This window comes from Ctenopharyngodon idella, chromosome 21 (assembly GCF_019924925.1).
Source record: "Ctenopharyngodon idella isolate HZGC_01 chromosome 21, HZGC01, whole genome shotgun sequence".
Classification (NCBI taxonomy): domain Eukaryota; kingdom Metazoa; phylum Chordata; class Actinopteri; order Cypriniformes; family Xenocyprididae; genus Ctenopharyngodon; species Ctenopharyngodon idella.
The window spans coordinates 20756523-20774463 of NC_067240.1; the positions used below are offsets into that span (position 1 = coordinate 20756523).

General features: G+C 40.5%; 1 protein-coding gene and 1 long non-coding RNA gene across 3 annotated transcripts in view; one reads left to right on the forward strand and one right to left on the reverse strand.

The window, feature by feature from the left end:
* The window catches only part of plrdgb (PITP-less RdgB-like protein), a 102566-nt gene that overhangs the window by 36836 nt on the left and 47789 nt on the right, over window positions 1–17941 (reverse strand). For both annotated transcript variants that reach the window (XR_007927028.1, XM_051876601.1), the window contains exons 5-10: window positions 17707–17927; window positions 12580–12769; window positions 9635–9757; window positions 5055–5242; window positions 627–769; window positions 296–466 (exon numbers count right to left, since the gene is read on the reverse strand). Coding sequence is in view for 1 of the 2 variants with exons in the window: in XM_051876601.1 (XP_051732561.1) it covers window positions 296–466; window positions 627–769; window positions 5055–5242; window positions 9635–9757; window positions 12580–12769; window positions 17707–17927 (1036 nt within the window). In the remaining variant the exon portion in view is untranslated. The remainder of the gene's footprint in view (window positions 1–295; window positions 467–626; window positions 770–5054; window positions 5243–9634; window positions 9758–12579; window positions 12770–17706; window positions 17928–17941) is intronic.
* Window positions 72–17864, forward strand: LOC127503173 (uncharacterized). The gene is made up of 4 exons (XR_007927034.1): window positions 72–137; window positions 260–500; window positions 639–2216; window positions 17718–17864. It is a non-coding gene; the product is annotated as an uncharacterized LOC127503173 (long non-coding RNA).

A 17941-nucleotide genomic window follows, 5' to 3' on the forward strand; every position in this document is an offset into this window, starting at 1 on the left:
AGGAGGCGTGGCTTTGGAGAGCACTCTGAACGGAGGGTGGTATCTTATGTTTTTACTATTGCTAGCCACTCCAAAATTGCCTACCCTACCTTTAATTAATGTCTTAAAATATCAAATTGCCAAGTATTGCAAATCTGGTAAGTATTACAACTTAGATTAAGTTATCATAAATCTTTGTACATTGTTCTCTTTATTTACATGTTTAACTTTTTACAGACCTATTTACTTGATCTAAGGCTCATTTTATTCATTAATTCAGTGATGCGAGCTGGGGAACCTCAGAGAAAGCTCTTACCAATGAGAGTTGAGCGGCCATCACCCAGAGGGTACCGCTGGTAACGGGAAACAGGAAAAGGGGGCAGGTGGGTGAGAACTGGGTGCAGCAAAGGTTCCAGACGTGAGGCAGAGGGGTCCGAAGGGTAGAACATATTAAAAATCTGAGAACAAGCTGGCCGGAGCTGAGCCACTAATAAAGATGGAAGAGAGTAACCATTCATCAGGTAATTACTTTGAGCACAAAATGTAAAAAATCGCTATAAATCACATTTATTATTTGGGTAAAATGGAATATTTCTTTAAAAATTGACCATTTGAGTGTTTGCATGTGAAAAGGAAGCTGTTTTTACCATCAACGGCAGGTAACACAGTTCTTCTCATGGCTAGCACCAGACCCAGTGGGCATCCCAGCAGAAAGCAGTCTGACACTTCAAACTCAAAGCAGCCTGGATTGAGGGCCTGCCTGGAGCCACACTGATCATCCTGAGACAAACTGTGAGGCAACACTTAATTAATGATTAATCCGAATTAATGATTTAATTTTATGCTGATGTCATCATGTGCTCCCATGACCAGTCTGTTAAGACTTTAGAACCAAGCAAGATCTTTATCCTTGACACATTCCATTGCAAACATCCATTTCAGGATAATTTCTTTAACATGGAGGCTTTCTTTAGAACCTAAAAATCCAAACCAATTTATCTGAATCTTATCAATTACAAATCAATTACGTTCAACACAACATTTTGTTTGTTTGTTTGTTTGGCTCCCAACTGTTACTCTCATGACTGTGATATACTACAGTGATTTTTTTCTGCATTCTTTTTATTTCAGACAACAGTTTATCTGTAAACTGAACAATGCAACTGAATGAGTCATTAGCATTCAAAACATTCCAAGCATGCTTTGATACACTATCTAAGTGTATTTATACAATGCTGTAGAAAAATGTATGATCTGCATAAAACTGTCTCAATGTTTATTCTGTCTCATGTTTATTACTGGCTTATTCTTTTTTGAATTTTGTAACTTTTAAAAAAATAAATATGTAATATAATGAAGTGTTTCTATAAAAATGTAAATGAGACTTTTGACACAAGTCTTTGAAATGATTTCTGTGATTTTATTAAACAGGATGGAATGTTTTAAAGTGAGACAAACCAACTAAATCCACAAGAAAGAAAAAAAAATCAGAATTCATCATGTTTGTGCAGTTTTTCCATACATCAATTTCTGCAGAATTATTAAAATCATTAAAACCCTGGTATTTGCTAGTTAAAGGTGGGGTATGTATTTTTTCAACAACATTGTTTGAAAGTTAGTCGGGCTGACACCAACAACAAACGTCTAAACAATCAGCATTAGGGGCCGTATGACGGTCGAGGAGACAGAATGAGCAAGAGGGAAATTTGAAGAAGAAAAAAAAACAACGCAGAAAGAGAGATAATAAGACACAATACAAAACAGCTCAAAAGAATATCACTGGAATGAAGATTATGACTGGGCAAGCACTTTAGGACCAGTGTTAATATTAGAAAAGCTTTCCAGCCCTGGAGAGAGCTAAGCAGGAAGGCCTGAAAACAGACGTGGAGGCTGCTTTGATTCCGCTTTGATTTTCCATGTGAGTAAAATTGGGTTTGAGTGTCATTGATTGTCTGGGGCTGCTGTGCTGTTGGCGAATAACAACAAACACTTGTTTGTATTTACTCTTATAACGGATGTCTAAATATGGTCATGGGACACCGTTGTTTAAGCGGAACTAATTATGGTGGAAATGTTTTACCGGGAGCCATAAACAGACGCACATTGCACACAATAGACAAAGGGGTTTCACTTGTTGTCGCGATTAGCACACAACCGAAGCTAAAGGGAATGTGAAGCACAAATTGAAGAGTCCTGATGTTTTCTTTGAATCCTCCCTTCTCTATGCAGTTTATGAGGTATGTTTGTTTCTATTGTGAGTGAAGTGTGTTGCATTAAGGATCGATTGCATAATGTACAAATGTGTTTAATGTTTGTTGCTGTTAAATTACTTTACTCTAAATGTGATTGTATTTTTATGTAATGTGTGCTTGTTTTGTTTGTTTAATTAATTTGAGTAATAGCAGTTGGGATGGTATTTATAGTAATAACACTTGTGTTTTGTTAGTACAGTAGTTAAAGTTGAGTCATACAAGAAACAAGACGATTGTTTATAATTTCTTTATTTATTTATTTGTTTGTTTTCAGTTCTTACGTCTGGTGTTGTTTGACATCATCGTGTCTGTCATCCGTGTAAATGGTGAATGAGGAATTGATGTTTTGAATAAACCATCAGTCAGTTTAAAAGAACTTTTTCTTGTGTGTTACTGGAGGGAGCGACAACTCTTGTGTACTGTACGTTCATTTTTTGTGCTTCCTTGTCATTCGTTCATTGTGCTTTATTTTTTGTGAAGCATTTTGTTGCGCGTCAGCTGTGATAAACAGATATCCACTCTCGCATTGCATGTGTAACAGTGGCCAGATAGTGAGAGTTGAGCAGGTAATGGGTAAGCTTTGCTGAAAATGTACATACCCCACCTTTGAAGTATATTTCAAAAGACTAACAGGGTGGTAAGTGAAAGTGAAGACAAAGGAAACATCTTGGTTACTAATGTAACCCCCGTTCCCTGAAGGAGGGAATGGAAACATTATGTCAGAACGACTGACAAAATGGGATCTCGCCTGAGAGCCCAATCACCTTCAAGTATATACAAAACAAGCCAATGGACAGTGGCGGGTGAAATTTGCATCGCAAACCACACCCTGCAAAGTGGGTATGAATGGAAGTGTGCTGAACTCACCCATTCAAGTTTTGTGCTGAGGAGTTGAGACGGTGTCCCGGCCATTTCAGCGGTGGTACAGCAATTGTGGCGACGAGACGTAACATCTCCATTCCCTCCTTCAGGGAACAAGGGTTACATTCGTAACCCAGACGTTCCCTATCAGACTCCATGCAGTGTTCGCCAGGTGGGGAACTCACCTGTTTAGCAGATAAGCGCTCATATCCCATCCTAGGAGGGGGGTGGTGCAGCAAGCAAGACACTGAGTGGGTCCCCCTACATACTAGCTACTTGTAGCCAGTACACAGGAGGACACAAGCTCTACACGGAGATTGTAAAACCTGGCAAATGTGTTGGGTGTCACACAGCCCTGTCTGTCAGCAGTGCGCCGTGCACCAAGGCCCAGGGGACAACACTCCGAGTGGACTGAGCCCTCACCCCAAGGGGGCATGGCTGGTCTTGAGCCTGATACACCAAAACTATGCCATCAACTATCCAGTGGGCCAACCTCTTCTTGGAGACAGCCTTTCCCTTTTGCTGGCCTCTGTAACAGACAAAGAGCTGGTCTGAGGTCCTGAAGCTCTGGGTGCAGTCCATGTACAAACACAAAGCGCAAACGGGACAGAGCAGAGCAAGGGCTGGGTCTGCCTCCTCCGGGGGCAGCACTTGCAGGTTCACCACCTGATCCCTGAAGGGGGTGGTAGGAACCTTGGGCACATATCCAGGCTGGGGTCTCAGGATCATGTGAGAGTTGGCTGGCATGAATTCCAAGCATGATTCGTTGACCAATGCCTGCAGGTCCCCTACCCCCTTAACAGAAGTGAGCGCAGTCAGAAGCGTTGCCTTGAGAGACAGGAACTTAAGCTCCACCAACTGCAGCAGCTCAAAGGGCGCTCTCCAGAAGGCTGACAAGTCCAAGGAGAGGTCCCATGAGCACTGTCCAGCAGCACTGTAAGCCTTAGCAGCCAGAGCTGCTGTTATGTCACAGGTGCTGGGCGGGAGTTGGTGCTGGATGAGATGACCCCACCAGGTGGCTGTATGTTGCTGGCATGCACCGCAAATGCACACTCCACCTGGGGAATGAACCCGCCATGAACCCCCTGAACACTCAAGAATGCTGTCTCAGCATGCTTATGTCCAGGCATGTTAGACAGCAGTTGTGGCCATCAGATGAGGACAGAAAACGACCACATTCAGAAATGCACGGACAGAGAGGTGTCTTTAAAAAGACGCTTGCTGTTTGCTTGCTCTTTTAGGGAAAAAGCTCTTTTAGTGCTGAGGTGCACAGGGGAACAGTTGCTGTACAGCGTGCAGGACTGTTTTAATAAGCCTGCAGCACAAGTGCTCTTTTAGATGAACTGCAATGAACTGCAAATGCAGAGGAAAGCTTTTTCAGTAGCGTCCACCGCTGACATGCCGTCACACCAGCACTCTCCGGAAAGCTTCTTCCTAGTTCATTGTACACACTCAAAGAATGATTGCAGAGAAAAATTGTGAGAAATGCTCAGCTCCTAAGCGAAAACTTGAATGGGTGAGTTCAGCACGTTTTCATTCATACCCTCTTCGTGGGGTGTGGTTCGCGATGCAAATCTCACCCGCCAATGTCCATTGGCTTGTTTTCTTTACACTCGAAGGTGATTGGCCTCTCAGGTGAGATCCCAATTCATCAGTTGTACTGACGTAACGTTGAACATGACTGACTGATAGGGAACTAAAAATTCATTACCAATTACAAAAATATTTCTAAGAAAATGCTTTGCTTCAAGCATTTAATGAGACCTGAAAAAATATCTATAATTTTTCTGTAATATAATTGCCAATTTTTAAAATGTAGAAATGTTCCTTATATGCACTTCAGTTCATCTATGTTTACTCATAGACATATGATGGGGGTAGATTGCTTTTCAGTAAGCAGTAACTATTCTATAAAATGAAAAAACACATTTCAGTGAAGCAATGATCAAACCTAAATCTCACCTGCTGATAAAGACCTCACGCTGACCACTGGCCACGTCTGCATCACACGAGTCACTTTGCTTACGGATGAGTGGATGGCGGACTCCAGACAGCACATCACACGGGGTTGACACATCAATGTTGCTCTTACTCAGGCGCTTGCTGCCTCGGAGAGTGGGGCTCAGGGAGTTCACCGCACATGGCTTCTCCTGGAACATAAAGACAACCGTAACCAAGTTTACAAATGAAGACCTCTAGAATCACTATAGAGTCAAACAACCCTGCCAAACACAAAGTTATGATAAACTGTAAATGAAATACAGTGCAGCAGCAGTATAAACCCCATTAATTTTCTCCAAATTGAAACTGATTTTAACTAAATCCTATAAACCTTTCAAGATAGATCTACCATGAGCTCTGAGTTCATCAAGTGAGGATATATGCTTCTGTAGGGTGGGGGTGAATTTTATACCTTCACAAAATGAGCAGTTTCCTCTTTCCCTGTGTCATACATTCACTTATGGTGTTCGTGGCTCTCGTTTTCTCGGTGGTCACACACCAATACACAGCATCAGAACCTCAGTGTTGCGACACTTTCACCTTCCCACGTTCTGCTGCACCAGGGCTTGCACTCAGGTAAGTGGTCTGAACCACACCTCTGCCACTGCAGACTTTCGGGCCATGGTCGGTGTTCATTTTTGTCACGGGTTCTCAGGGACGCGAAGCCTTCCAACGTGATAGGCCTTGCTCCACCTCGCCACAGACTCTCCGCAATGGGTACTCTGACTATTGTCCCTTTAGTACTGTTCGTGCAGAGTCTGGGCGTGTGGCTAACGCTTCCCAATCTGTTATGTTGGCTGGCCAGGACATTCCGGCTCGGCTACGTGATTCAATTTGCCAGGCGCCCGCCCAGATACAACTGTGTTCTCTTCACCTCTGTGTGAGGCGAAGGCGCTGCTGTCCTGAGGCAGGAGATCGTGAACATTCTAACGAAGGATGCGACAGTCTGTCACACTGGCCAAGATGAAGAAGGGTTTTTACAGCCCTTACTTCACTGTACCAAAAAAGGGTGGTGGTTTGAGACAAATCCTAGAACTGAATATCATGATTGGTTTGTGGCGATAGACCTTAAGGAAGCATACTTTCATGTTTTGATCCTTCCTTGGTAACAGACCTTTTCTTTGGTTTGCCTTCAAAGGACAATCATACCAAGGTCCTCCCTTTTGGGCTGTCCCTGTCTCCTCTTGTCTTCACGAAGGTTGCGGAGACTGGTCTTGCTCCTTTAAGGGAGCAGGGCATTCGCATTCTCAACTTCCTCGATGACTGGCTTATTTAGCTCAGTCGCAGGAGTTGGTCTGCGAACACAGGGACTAGGTCCTTCGGCACCTAGCCCGACTGGGACTTTGGGTCAAATGGGAGAAGAGCAAGCTCTCCGCTGTGCAGAGCAACTCTTTTCTTGGTGTGGAGTTGGTCACCATGACTGTGCAGCTCTCTCTGGACCGCGCTCAGTCAATGCTGCATTGCTTAAACCTATTCAAGCACAAAACAGCGGTTCCACTGAAATACTTTCAGAGGCTCCTGGGGCATATGGCATCCGCAGCCGCAGTCACGCTGATCAGATTGTTACATATGAGAACGCTGCAGCATTGGCTTCAGACTCAAGTCCCAAGATAGGCATGGCACCACGGCACACATCGTGTGGCCATCACGTCGATCTGCTGCCACCTTTTCAGCCCTTGGTTGGACCTTGTGTTCCCCTAGGCCAAGTGTCCAGGCTTGTTATCACAACAGATGCCTCCAAGACAGGCTGGGGTGCCGTGTGCAACGATATGGAGTCAATTCGTCAAGGCACAGGTGGACCTCTTTGCCTCCCATTAATCCTCACATTGTGCTCTGTGGTACTCTCTGACCAAGGTACTCTCTGACCAAGTTGTGTCCAGTGCATGTTTTGCACATATACCTGGACTGCACACAGAGTTTCAGACGATCTGAACAGCTCTTTGTCTGCCTCAGAGGTCAGTAGAAGGGGAAGCCTGTCTCCAAATAGAGAATGGCCCACTGGATTGTGGATGCCATTCTCCGGGCGTATCAGGCCCAAGGTGTGCCGTGCCCACTTGGAGTGAGAGCTCACTCCATTCACGGTGTCATTGCCACTTCGGCTCTGGCACACAGGGCTTCGCTAGCAGACATATGTAGAGCTGTGGGCTGGGCTACACATAACACCTTCGTGAGATTCTATAATCTCCAAATGAAGTCAGTTTCATCTTGAGTTTTCAGTAATATCAGGTAAATCTCAACAAACTGGCTGGGTGTAGAGCTTGCATTAGCACCTTTCCACTCCCTAAGGTGATAACTTGCGCTCTTAGGTCTATTTCAGTTCCCCTGGGATGGTGAACCCTAGGCCACCTCTCTTCATCATTTTAGCACCTTCTGGTAGATGAGTTCGGCGGAGGAACACGTTACCAGTCCCATTACTCGTGAAGCTGCTCCTTTTCAGATGAGCCCTTGAAATGTGGCTCGTGCTCCATATGTAATGGTTCCCTTCAGTGACCCCATACAATTTTTCCACTGTTCAGTTTCCCTCTCGGCGAACCCAGTGTCTTTCCCTCGACAGAGCTAGCTCTGTCTCCAGTCACTGTGGGTTAGGTAGCCTCCCCCCTTGGTGGAGCCCACCACAGAGGCTTTTCCCTACGTAGCACTCCCCTCCTGTGAGTCTTTAGGATGTATTTCTACATGGGCACCTCCCCTTTGGGTAGGACGTGGTCTCCGTAGCTGTGCATCTCTAAGCTTACGCTTACTGCCTTAAAAGAATCAGAAGATGCCCTACAGCTGCAGTGACCTCTTGTGAGGTGAGTAATGCTCCTTGCAGGAGGCCTGAGGTCATTTACCCTGGGCACTGGAAGGTTACGAGTGAGCGTTGCTGCACTTGTCGTTGGCAGGCTTAGGCCTGCCCACATTTGCACCACACTTGCACCACACTATCTCGTGACACGGTACAGTTGTTGTGCCATTTAGTATAGGGACCCTATATGTTGGTTTCGACACACATCAGAAAGGAATGTATTGGTTACATATGGTAACCCTCATTCCCTGATGGAGGGAACACAACTCTGTACTGACCACTGAAGTGGCCGAGACGCTACCTCGGCTCCTCAGAACAAAACTAAAGTGCAGCTTGCATGCTGCCGGCCTTATATACCAGTATGAACGGGCGTGGCCTGGCATGCAAATTCTGCACGCCAGTTTCATTGGCCTTTTCTGATACTCTCAGTGGTGATTGGGGCTCTCAAGAGCAAATCCCATATGTCGGGACCGTTATGTCAAGGCAGAAATTGCTCGCAAAGTCTGCCAAAAGTGATCTCTTTCCTCAATCGCACCACCAACCTAGATCTCAATCTGTCTGTCTATAACTTCCCACACTCCTAAATTGATATGCGATATGGCGTTTCCTTGGTTACCCCTGTGCACAAAGCAGCACTGCACTTATTAATACTACATTTATAGCATTATACAGAGACAAGATTAAAAGAAAATACCATCTAAACTTTTGTGAAGTTCCCCTCAGAGATACACGAACAGTGAGCTTGATCTGCCTGGTACAGGATTTTCTCTGCTCTCCTCTTTGCATCAGTCTTCAGCGTGTCTCGTCTCTGGCTTCTGTTTATGGCCATTTACAGACTATTTCCACGCAAATGATGTTTTGGGAAATAATTGTAATGCAGTTTGTGCGCAAGTCCGGAACAAAGATCGGCCAAAAAAAAAAAAATTCACTATTTTTTTCATAGCATGTTCGATATATACAGTATACACTGTACAGCCCTGAAATAAACTGCAAGAGATCCTTGCCTCCACTCCAGCATTGTTACACCTGTATTGTTTTTGTTTTATTTTTCCCTCCAAATTTTAATTCATCTCAGAGCTGGTTGGTTTGGTTCATGACTTATAATTATTTGTTTGTTTGTTTGTTTTTTGCTGTAAAAGTAACTGTGTAATATGTTGGAGTTGTGGGATATTAACTCTTCGATCAAGCAACACTTAATAGCCACGTGTAACAGAGTGACTCATTGAGCCCTGTACTGTTTTTTTTTTTTTTTTTTTGCCTCCTTTCCACTGTTTCTAAGGCATCTGCTCATCAGCTGACGTGCCATGCGCTGTCCTTTTATCACACACTGGCACTGCACAGGTGATTGCACTTTTATTAAACCATCAGCACCAAGAACAGACAGATAGGGTCACTGGGTATCTGATAATACTGTTGCAAACAGTAGACAAGTAGACAAATTGGGGAAAAGTCTGGACAGAATGTAAAAATAATATGGTGTCACAATAACATGAAGGATGACACATTTATATTTCTGGGTGAACTAATCCTTAAAGACAGGGAGAGAGCTGAGGAGGAGACAAATGGGAACAGGAAAATGTCCTATGACATTTAGATATGAGAACAGACAAAAAAAGCTTTGAAGGGCAGAAATGTGAAGGATTCAGTTGAACAGACATGGATTTATGTCTAACAAAGACAAAATGACAGTCAACTTCAAACAGAAGTGAAAGGCAAGAGTTCAGGGTGGTTTTGTGTGTGTGCGCATGTTCATCTGTACCCTTAGACTCTCTGTACTGTTGTTCGTGCTGCCACCCTCAGGGCTTCTGTGTTGCTCATCACCACTGAAACACAAGGCGTCAAAACAAAGGACACCACCAACACAGTCTGCAACCAGGCACACCTGAAACAAGCATACAACACAGTATGTGCAAGAGACAGAAAACTTGTATTCCCATTTGAAGATTATTTGAGTTATATATTACATACAGAGTTCTTAAAGGGTTAGTTCACCCCAAAATGAAAATTCTGTCATCATTTACTCACCCTCATGTTGTTCCAAATCCATAAGACTTTCATTCATCTTCAGAAAACAAATGAAATCTGAAAGATTTCTGTACCTCCATTGAAGGTTTATTCACCCAAAATGCAAAACGTTCATAAAGAGATCGTAAAATAAATCCATATGAACAGCTTCATCCAAGTCTTCTGAAGAGACACAATCACTTTTTATGATGAACAGATTTAATTTAGGATTTTATTCACATATAATTACTACATTCACTATACTTTTTTAAACTGTCAGAGATTTGGGTGAATGGACTTTTCAATGAAATCTCTCAGATTTATGTTTATGTTTCAAAGATGAACAAAAGTCTAGTGGGTTTGGAATGACATGAGGGTGAGTAAATGATGACAGAATTTTTATTGTGGATCAGCTATCAATTTAATTTTGCTCATTGACATTTCATATAATTCCATAAAATCTTGAAAAAATAAATGTATAAGTAAACACTTAAAACTAAAATAATTTGTTTTAAATGCTACAATTTAATTTACACATCACAACATTATAATGCACGGTATGAAAACGGATATTAATTTTGAGATTTCCTGAAGATTAACTTTAAGTGAGTGTAAGGACCACAAATTGGCCCAACAACGGAATCCAAAGGTTTTCTGCGTGTAGGTCTTTTACTTGTGATTTTGCAAAGTTCACTTAATTCGTAATTAATTTGTTTCAATTTGACTCTAGCTCCCTGTTTAATCTGACTACAATTTCAGATCACTCTAAAATTTGAGAATATTATTAATTTTAGTTTTGTTACTAATTTAGATAATTGATTATTCTAGGATTCTCTTACTCTTCAATTATACGTTTATTAGGGACCCGATGTTGCATAGAGTCTCACGCCGGCCCGGTCGTGGATCTCACGGACACAAAATTGCCAGTTCTGATCTTGGACAGAGTGTGCAGGGTTAACTAATACCTTTAAGTCAGCAGATACATGCTTGCTCATAACAAAAAGTGCAGTTTTCTTAGTCACATTCATACAACTTGCTAAGTCAGTCATAGACAATAATCAAAAGGTCCAAGATGATGTGCCCCATGCTCCATTCATTTGTGGGCCTTCAGTTTGACCATCCTGGACAATATTTGTGGAAACACCAGACTCCACTTTAATCTACTAATCATAAATGATTTCAGAAGAATACAGAATTAAATATTTTTATATATTTTATATTTTATTTGCCAGGTGAAAATGTATCATGCCAGTTACGGTAACTCTTTAGTTTAGTGTCCAATTCTCACTATTAACTAGCTGCTTATTAGCATGCATATTACTAGGATATTGGCCGTTTATTATAATAAAGCACATATTAATGCCTTATTCTGTATAACAATATTCTACATCCCTTAATCCTACCCAAAACCTAAACTTAACAACTACCTTAATGACTATTAATACGCAGTAATTAAGAGTTTATTGAGGCAAAAGTCGCTATTAACTAACTATTAAAGTTAGTTAATAGTGGGAATTGGACCCTAATCTAAAGTGTGACTCCAACTACATAATAAACAACAAGAAGCCAATTAAGAAATTATAAATACACAACATCAATTGCTCAAAGGTAATACTTTTGTGAGAGTTCTGAGTGCGGGACTCAGGAGACTCAACACTGCACAGGGGTTTTCTGGCTACAGAACCCCAATGACTCTTTTGCCACTTTCCCTTCAATACCCAGACCAGAACAAAGCGGAGACATTTAAATGAAACCAAATATTAAAGGGAAAAAGCAATAGATTCACAAGATGCATTATATGTGGTATATAGACATTCTTAGGCTACGTTCACACTGTCAGTCCAAATCCGATTATTTGTGTATCCGATTGGAATCTGATCTAAATTATTGACTGTCCACATTGTGTATCGCAACTGTTCAGATTCAATTTGTGTGTCCCCATGCTGCTTCTTCGTTTTCCGGAATATCTGCATTGGTTTCTATGGCAATGACGTTGCGATACAAATGTTGTTTTATTTACAACATGACAATGTGCAGCCGCCGTGATGGACTACTGCGTTTTATGAGGCAGCAGCATAAACGAAGGAGGCTGGTATGTGTGGCTTTATTCTGTGCTGTCGTCTCCGTTGGTTTCAAAACATGTCTCCGTTATATTGTCATTTTCTGCTCGTCCAGCACTTTACAACAACACAACTTTGTTTCCGCAGTGACTTTCAGCATGTTTTCTATAACGGAGTCTGATGTTTACGTTTTACGTGGCGTGAGAAAGTCACAAAAACCATGCAAAATCCTATCAGAGCAGTCAGACTGAAACAGATTTCCAGTAATGCGGTTTGAATAGGATTTCAAACAACATATGAATGTAGCTCGAAAGGGATTTCATGTGATTTTTTGCTGTTCACACTTGCTAAATCTGATTTCAATCAGATATGCACAAAACTCGTATTTGGACTGACAGTATGAATGTAGCCTTAGTGAACTTTCAGCCTTTCAGGGTGAAAGGAAAAGGAGTGGGGAGAGGGGGGTTCAGGATGGGTGAGCAGAGAAGATTAGGCAAATGTGTTTATGTTCAGTCTTATGCGGAATTTTGGTCTTACATGAGTGTATACCAAAATGAGTCCAATCACATGTTGAACAATGCACACCAATACCAATAATACATAAAAAATAATAATAATGGCCAATAACCAATATGTTTACCTGTCCTGTGAAGCCCACACCCTCTGGGGACTGAAGAAAGTTTCGGTAAACCTGATTGGCCTGAGCAATGACTGCTGCTACAGCATTCTGGTAAAGAGGAGCAGCGATAGCAAGGATGGGAAGAGCGGCCAGCGGCAAATGATCCACACTGCTGGACACACAGGTTTCATCGTAGCTGTATGGATTCAAACTACAGGAAGACAAAAGCGAAAATTTGTTATAGGACAAAATTATGTTTGAATATCTAACCTGTCCACTGTGCACATTTTTTTGTATTGTGTCACTAAGGACGTTCTTTAGCACCCCTTTTGATTTTTTTTTTTTTTTTTTTTTTTGGCAAATCTCATTGTTTTAGACTGTATAATTTACAAACAAACTTCACAAACAAACTTTACAAAGTTTACAAACAAACATTACAAACAAATTTGCAATCAAACTTCACAAACAAGTTTTACAAACAAACTTTACAAAGTTCACAATCAAATTTTACAAACAAACTTCAAGAAACTTCAAAAAACAAACAATTGTCATTCATGTAGGAAATACTTGCACTACACTGGTCATAATGTATGGTTTTGATTCACTAACATCTCATAACAGTCATACGTTCAGGAATCGTTTACACTACACTGGAGTGTGTAGAATGGAGTTCAATTCACTAAAAAGAACTGGCTCATTTGTTCGGGAATTGATTGGTTGTATGTTTGTGATGGATAACACTTTATATCTTGTAACTGACTAAAAAACACTGATACAAGTAAATTGCAAAAATGTCAGAAAAGCTATAACTTGTTGGTCTTAATTTGTTTATAACAAATTAATTTGTTATAATTTGTAGCATATTTTGTTTGCAGATGCCACTTGATTTGATTTTTTTTATTATTTAATGCAATACAATTCATACTATTCAACAGTGGTTAAGGTGAATATATACAGGCTACTATTTGGGGCTGTTGTATATAGTTTTACTGTTGTTCAAAGCCTATACATCTTGTACATTGTCTGATGTTAATGTCATATTCAGATACCAAATGTTGCCTATTAATTTGATATGCAAATTTGATATGCAGACTGATTTAGATGTATTTTTTAGCTAAATGTGCTTTAAAGGATAGTTCAGAGGTAGAGATCAGGTCATCCCTTAGGAAACAGGAGTCTCTTTATCTGAAAGAGCTGAATGTCTAATTAGCATACTAAAGCTCCTCTATCTTTAATCAGGCCAGTTTCCTGTCACAGAATGTGGCGGTTTGATTAATAGCTTGGAGCTGTTAAAATGCTTTCAATGTTTTCCTTTTTGCCTACATCAACAGCGACAGTTATTCCTATGAGACAATGATGGAAGTTGTGTCTGTAATCAGACACAGCTAAACAGGTGACTTCTTCAAAATAGAGGGAACATATATTTGAATAAAGGAGAAAAAATCATGGGAAAATGTTGAATGTCTCGCGCATGATAATCGAGCCCTTTATATGAACAATGAGGCTTATTCTCTGTATATTTGATGACCAAAATTATTATAATTCTTGTCTGGATGTTTCCTTCAGCTCAGAAATGAAAACTATAGCAAGAGGCTACAAAGAAAATGTCCAAATGTCATCATGTAAAATTAATTGTGCTTTGACTGGGCATGTGGCCTTATGTGCTCCTGCTTCAGTGTTTCTGACAGAGACACGCGATTCTGACACATTTCAACCTCTCTGTATGATGTTTTATGAGGAGCTCTGGGTATTGCCTGGAGTGGGCCTGCTTTATTTCATCATTTAATGGAAGTAAATTAACCTTTGTGGTTTTCTGGGAACAACTGAACGTTTTACATAGAAATGGTAATTTTCCCCTAGGTTTTTTAAAGTCTTTAAAAGACATTTCATTTTCAAGTCTCTCTGATCTAAAATGTTCATGCTGGCAGCTTAGCATGACTCCAGAGGGCAGATCAATATGTTCATTTAAATGTCAGTTAGAGTTGAGAATATAATGTGAGAATTGAAATGGTCAGGTAAGAGCTTGCGATTCTAAAATCCTGGCATCTGACACAGTCAATAAAGGTTTATTGGTTCATGGATTGGGATGGGCATCTTAAGGAATTTAACAAACATGGTTCCATTAAATTCTATTTTGTAATTTTGAGTAAGAATTTGGGGGGAAAAAAGAAATGCAATTCCATTGCCAAACATTTTAATAGAAAATTCTGACAAATTCTTTTTACTTTTATAATATACTGACAAAATAAATAATGTGTATCTTTCTGCAAAGTATCATATGAACAGCCAGACTGCAAAAATATTAGTCTTAAGCTGTAAATGTTTGATTCACTTAAAAGAACCACTATTTGTTTGGGAATCTACAGTACAGTACTACAGGTTTTGATTGACTAAAAAGAACAGACTCATGAGAGTCACTTTTTCAAGAATCGGTTGGACTACAGTGGTCATTCTGCATGGATCTGATTCACTAAAAAGAACAAGCTCATTAGAGTAATTTGTATGTGATTTGGTAGGACTACACTGGCTGTGCTGTATGAGATAGATTCACTAAAAAGAGCCAGCTCATTAGAGTAATTTATTTGATAATTGGCTGGACTAAACTGGTCATGCTGTATAAGATCGATTCACTAAAAAGAATTGGCTCATTAAAGTAATTTGTTCTGGAATCATTTGGACTACACTGGTCATGCCACATGGTTAATTCACTAAAAAACTACCAGCTCTTTGTTTGGGAATCAGTTTGGACAACACTGGTCATGCTGTATGGTTTTTACTCACTAAGAAGGATCGTCTCATTAGAGTCATTTATTTGGGAATTGGTTTAAATGCACTCGTTATGTGTACGAGATCGATTCACTGAAAAGAACCAGCTCATTAGAGTCATTTGTTTAGGAATTGGTTGGACTACACTGGTCATGCTGTATGGTTTTGATTCACGAAGATGAACCGTCTCATTTGAGTCATTTGTTTTGGAATTGGTTCGACAACACTGGTCATGCTGTATGAGATTGATCCACTAAAAAGAGCTGGCTCATTAGTGTAATGCTCAGGTTCAATGACAAAGAAGAGGAAGATGAGGAAATATGCACACAAGGTTTAATAGAATCATCTAAAGCCAACATGCAAGACAGCGTGTAACCATTAATACGAACAGTACCGGAAATCGAACTGAACACAAGAAGGAACTTTACCTTAATGTAAATTCACAACCTTAATGTTATGAAGCGACGAGAATACTTTTTGTGAACGAAAAGATCAAAATAATGACTTTATTCAACAATATCTAGTGATGGGCGATTTCAAAACACAGCTTCATGAAGCTTCGAAGCTTTTCGAGTCTTTTGTTTCGAATCAGTGCTTCGGAGCACGTATCAAACTGCCAAAATCACGCCCCCCAGTGGTGAACCATTGAAATTTAGAAACGCGTTTACTGAAATCACGTGACTTTGGCAGTTTGATACATGCTCCGAACCACTGATTCGAAACAAAAGATTTGTAAAGCTTCAAAGCTTCATGAAGCGGTGTTTTAAAGTCGCCCATCACTAGATATTGTTGAATAAAGTCATTACTTTGTTTTTCTGGCACAAAAAGTATTCTCGTCACTTCATAACATTAAGGTTGAACCACTGTAGTCACATGAACTGTTTTAAATACATCTTTAGTAGCTTTCTGGGCATTGAAAGTGTTAATTGTCTTGCTGGCAATGCAGGCCTCACTGAGCCATCGGATTTTATGAAAAATATCTTAATTTGTGTTCCGAAGATGAACGAAGGTCTTACGGGTGTGGAACAACATGAGGGTGAGCAATTAATGACAGAATTTTCATTTTTGGGTGAACTAACCCTTTAAATACACAGTGATGATGAACTAAATGATGATCAGCTGGTGAATGATGAGCGGCGGGAAGCTAGAACAAAGAAACACATGTGATGAATGAAAACAAACAGAAAGTCCATAAGACAAACTGATCGTGATTGTGACAATTAGAGTAATTTGTTTGGGAATTGGTTGGACTACATTGGTTGTTCTGTATGGTTTTGATTCACCAAAAACAACCGTCTCATAAGAGTCATAAAAAAGCTACTGATATGACTGAAAACATCTCATGTGAGTGTACATGAATTTTAAACAATTTTCAAAAGTACTGTACATTTCTTTAGGTGTAAAGTTTTTTAAAAGGGTCATGAAACCCTAAAACACATTTTTTTAGATGTTAACAGATATGTACAGGTTGCACATCAATGTAAACAAGCACTCATTATGCTTATTATTAAGGGAAAAAAAATATTTTTTCGTTTTTCTGAGCCATTTCAGTTGAACCAAGATCGCAAAAAGTGAGGTATACGCGTTAATTCAGAGTGGTTATTGGCTGCCATAGCTGGAGATTATGCATCTACATCATCAGTTTCTGAGCTTTTCTCCACGTTATTTATGAAAATAAACTCTTTTGATCCAATCACTGTGCTGTATTATGCATGAGATTATGCATTAAATTCAAATGTCATGAAAGACTGTTTCAGCGTTTTGTTTACCTCTGCCAGTTCAACTTTGCGCTGTTGTCCTTTAGACACACGTGTTGTAAGTGTATGTTTCCTCAGTATAGTAACACAAAAGTGTTGTTTGCATTTTCCCCACAATGCAGTCAGAGCTGGAGTTTGACTACCAACACATGGAAAATATTTGGAGTTTGATGTCTTTATATTTTTAAAATGCATAAAAGTGCCCCCAACTCTGTTGTTTGAATGTTTATTCTCCGCTCGTATTTTAATACTCATTTGTTTGCATAATGAGTGTATTGTAGATCTTTGTTTTATTGGTTGTTGTCTCCTCTCTTCCCACCTTCTACACTCCCACTTTTCCACAGCTTTATACACCCTTTTCTTGAGTCTTTTTCAAATCTGAGGTGTGAATGACCAGTGCTAAAACGGGGTTTTATGACACTTTAAATGAGTAAAAATAAAAAGTAGACCCTATAATTTGTCAGGTGAAAGTTTGCAATTCTTAAGTCTTGACGCTGAAAACCCATACAAGGCTAAACTTTAACTGAGATAATAGTTACCGAGCTAGCATGAGTGTTTCAGCATGAACATAATCATTACAAAGTATTAGCATATTTGGCTTTACATTTTTGTTTCAACATCTTACTTTGAAACCAGGGAGAAGGCATCAGCACACACAGGCGGGCAGGGTACCAGTCTGACCAGCATGCTGTCTGCTGCTGCTTGGAAGTGCGCCCGAGCCACACGCTCCAACACGGACGCCAGAGTGGCAGCATCACCCGCCTTCCCTCCAGGGTCGCCACCTCCAGAATCCAAGATATGACCTCCATGAATCACCAGGATGAGTAATTGCGTCCTGCACTTCCTCTGCAGGAGGGTGA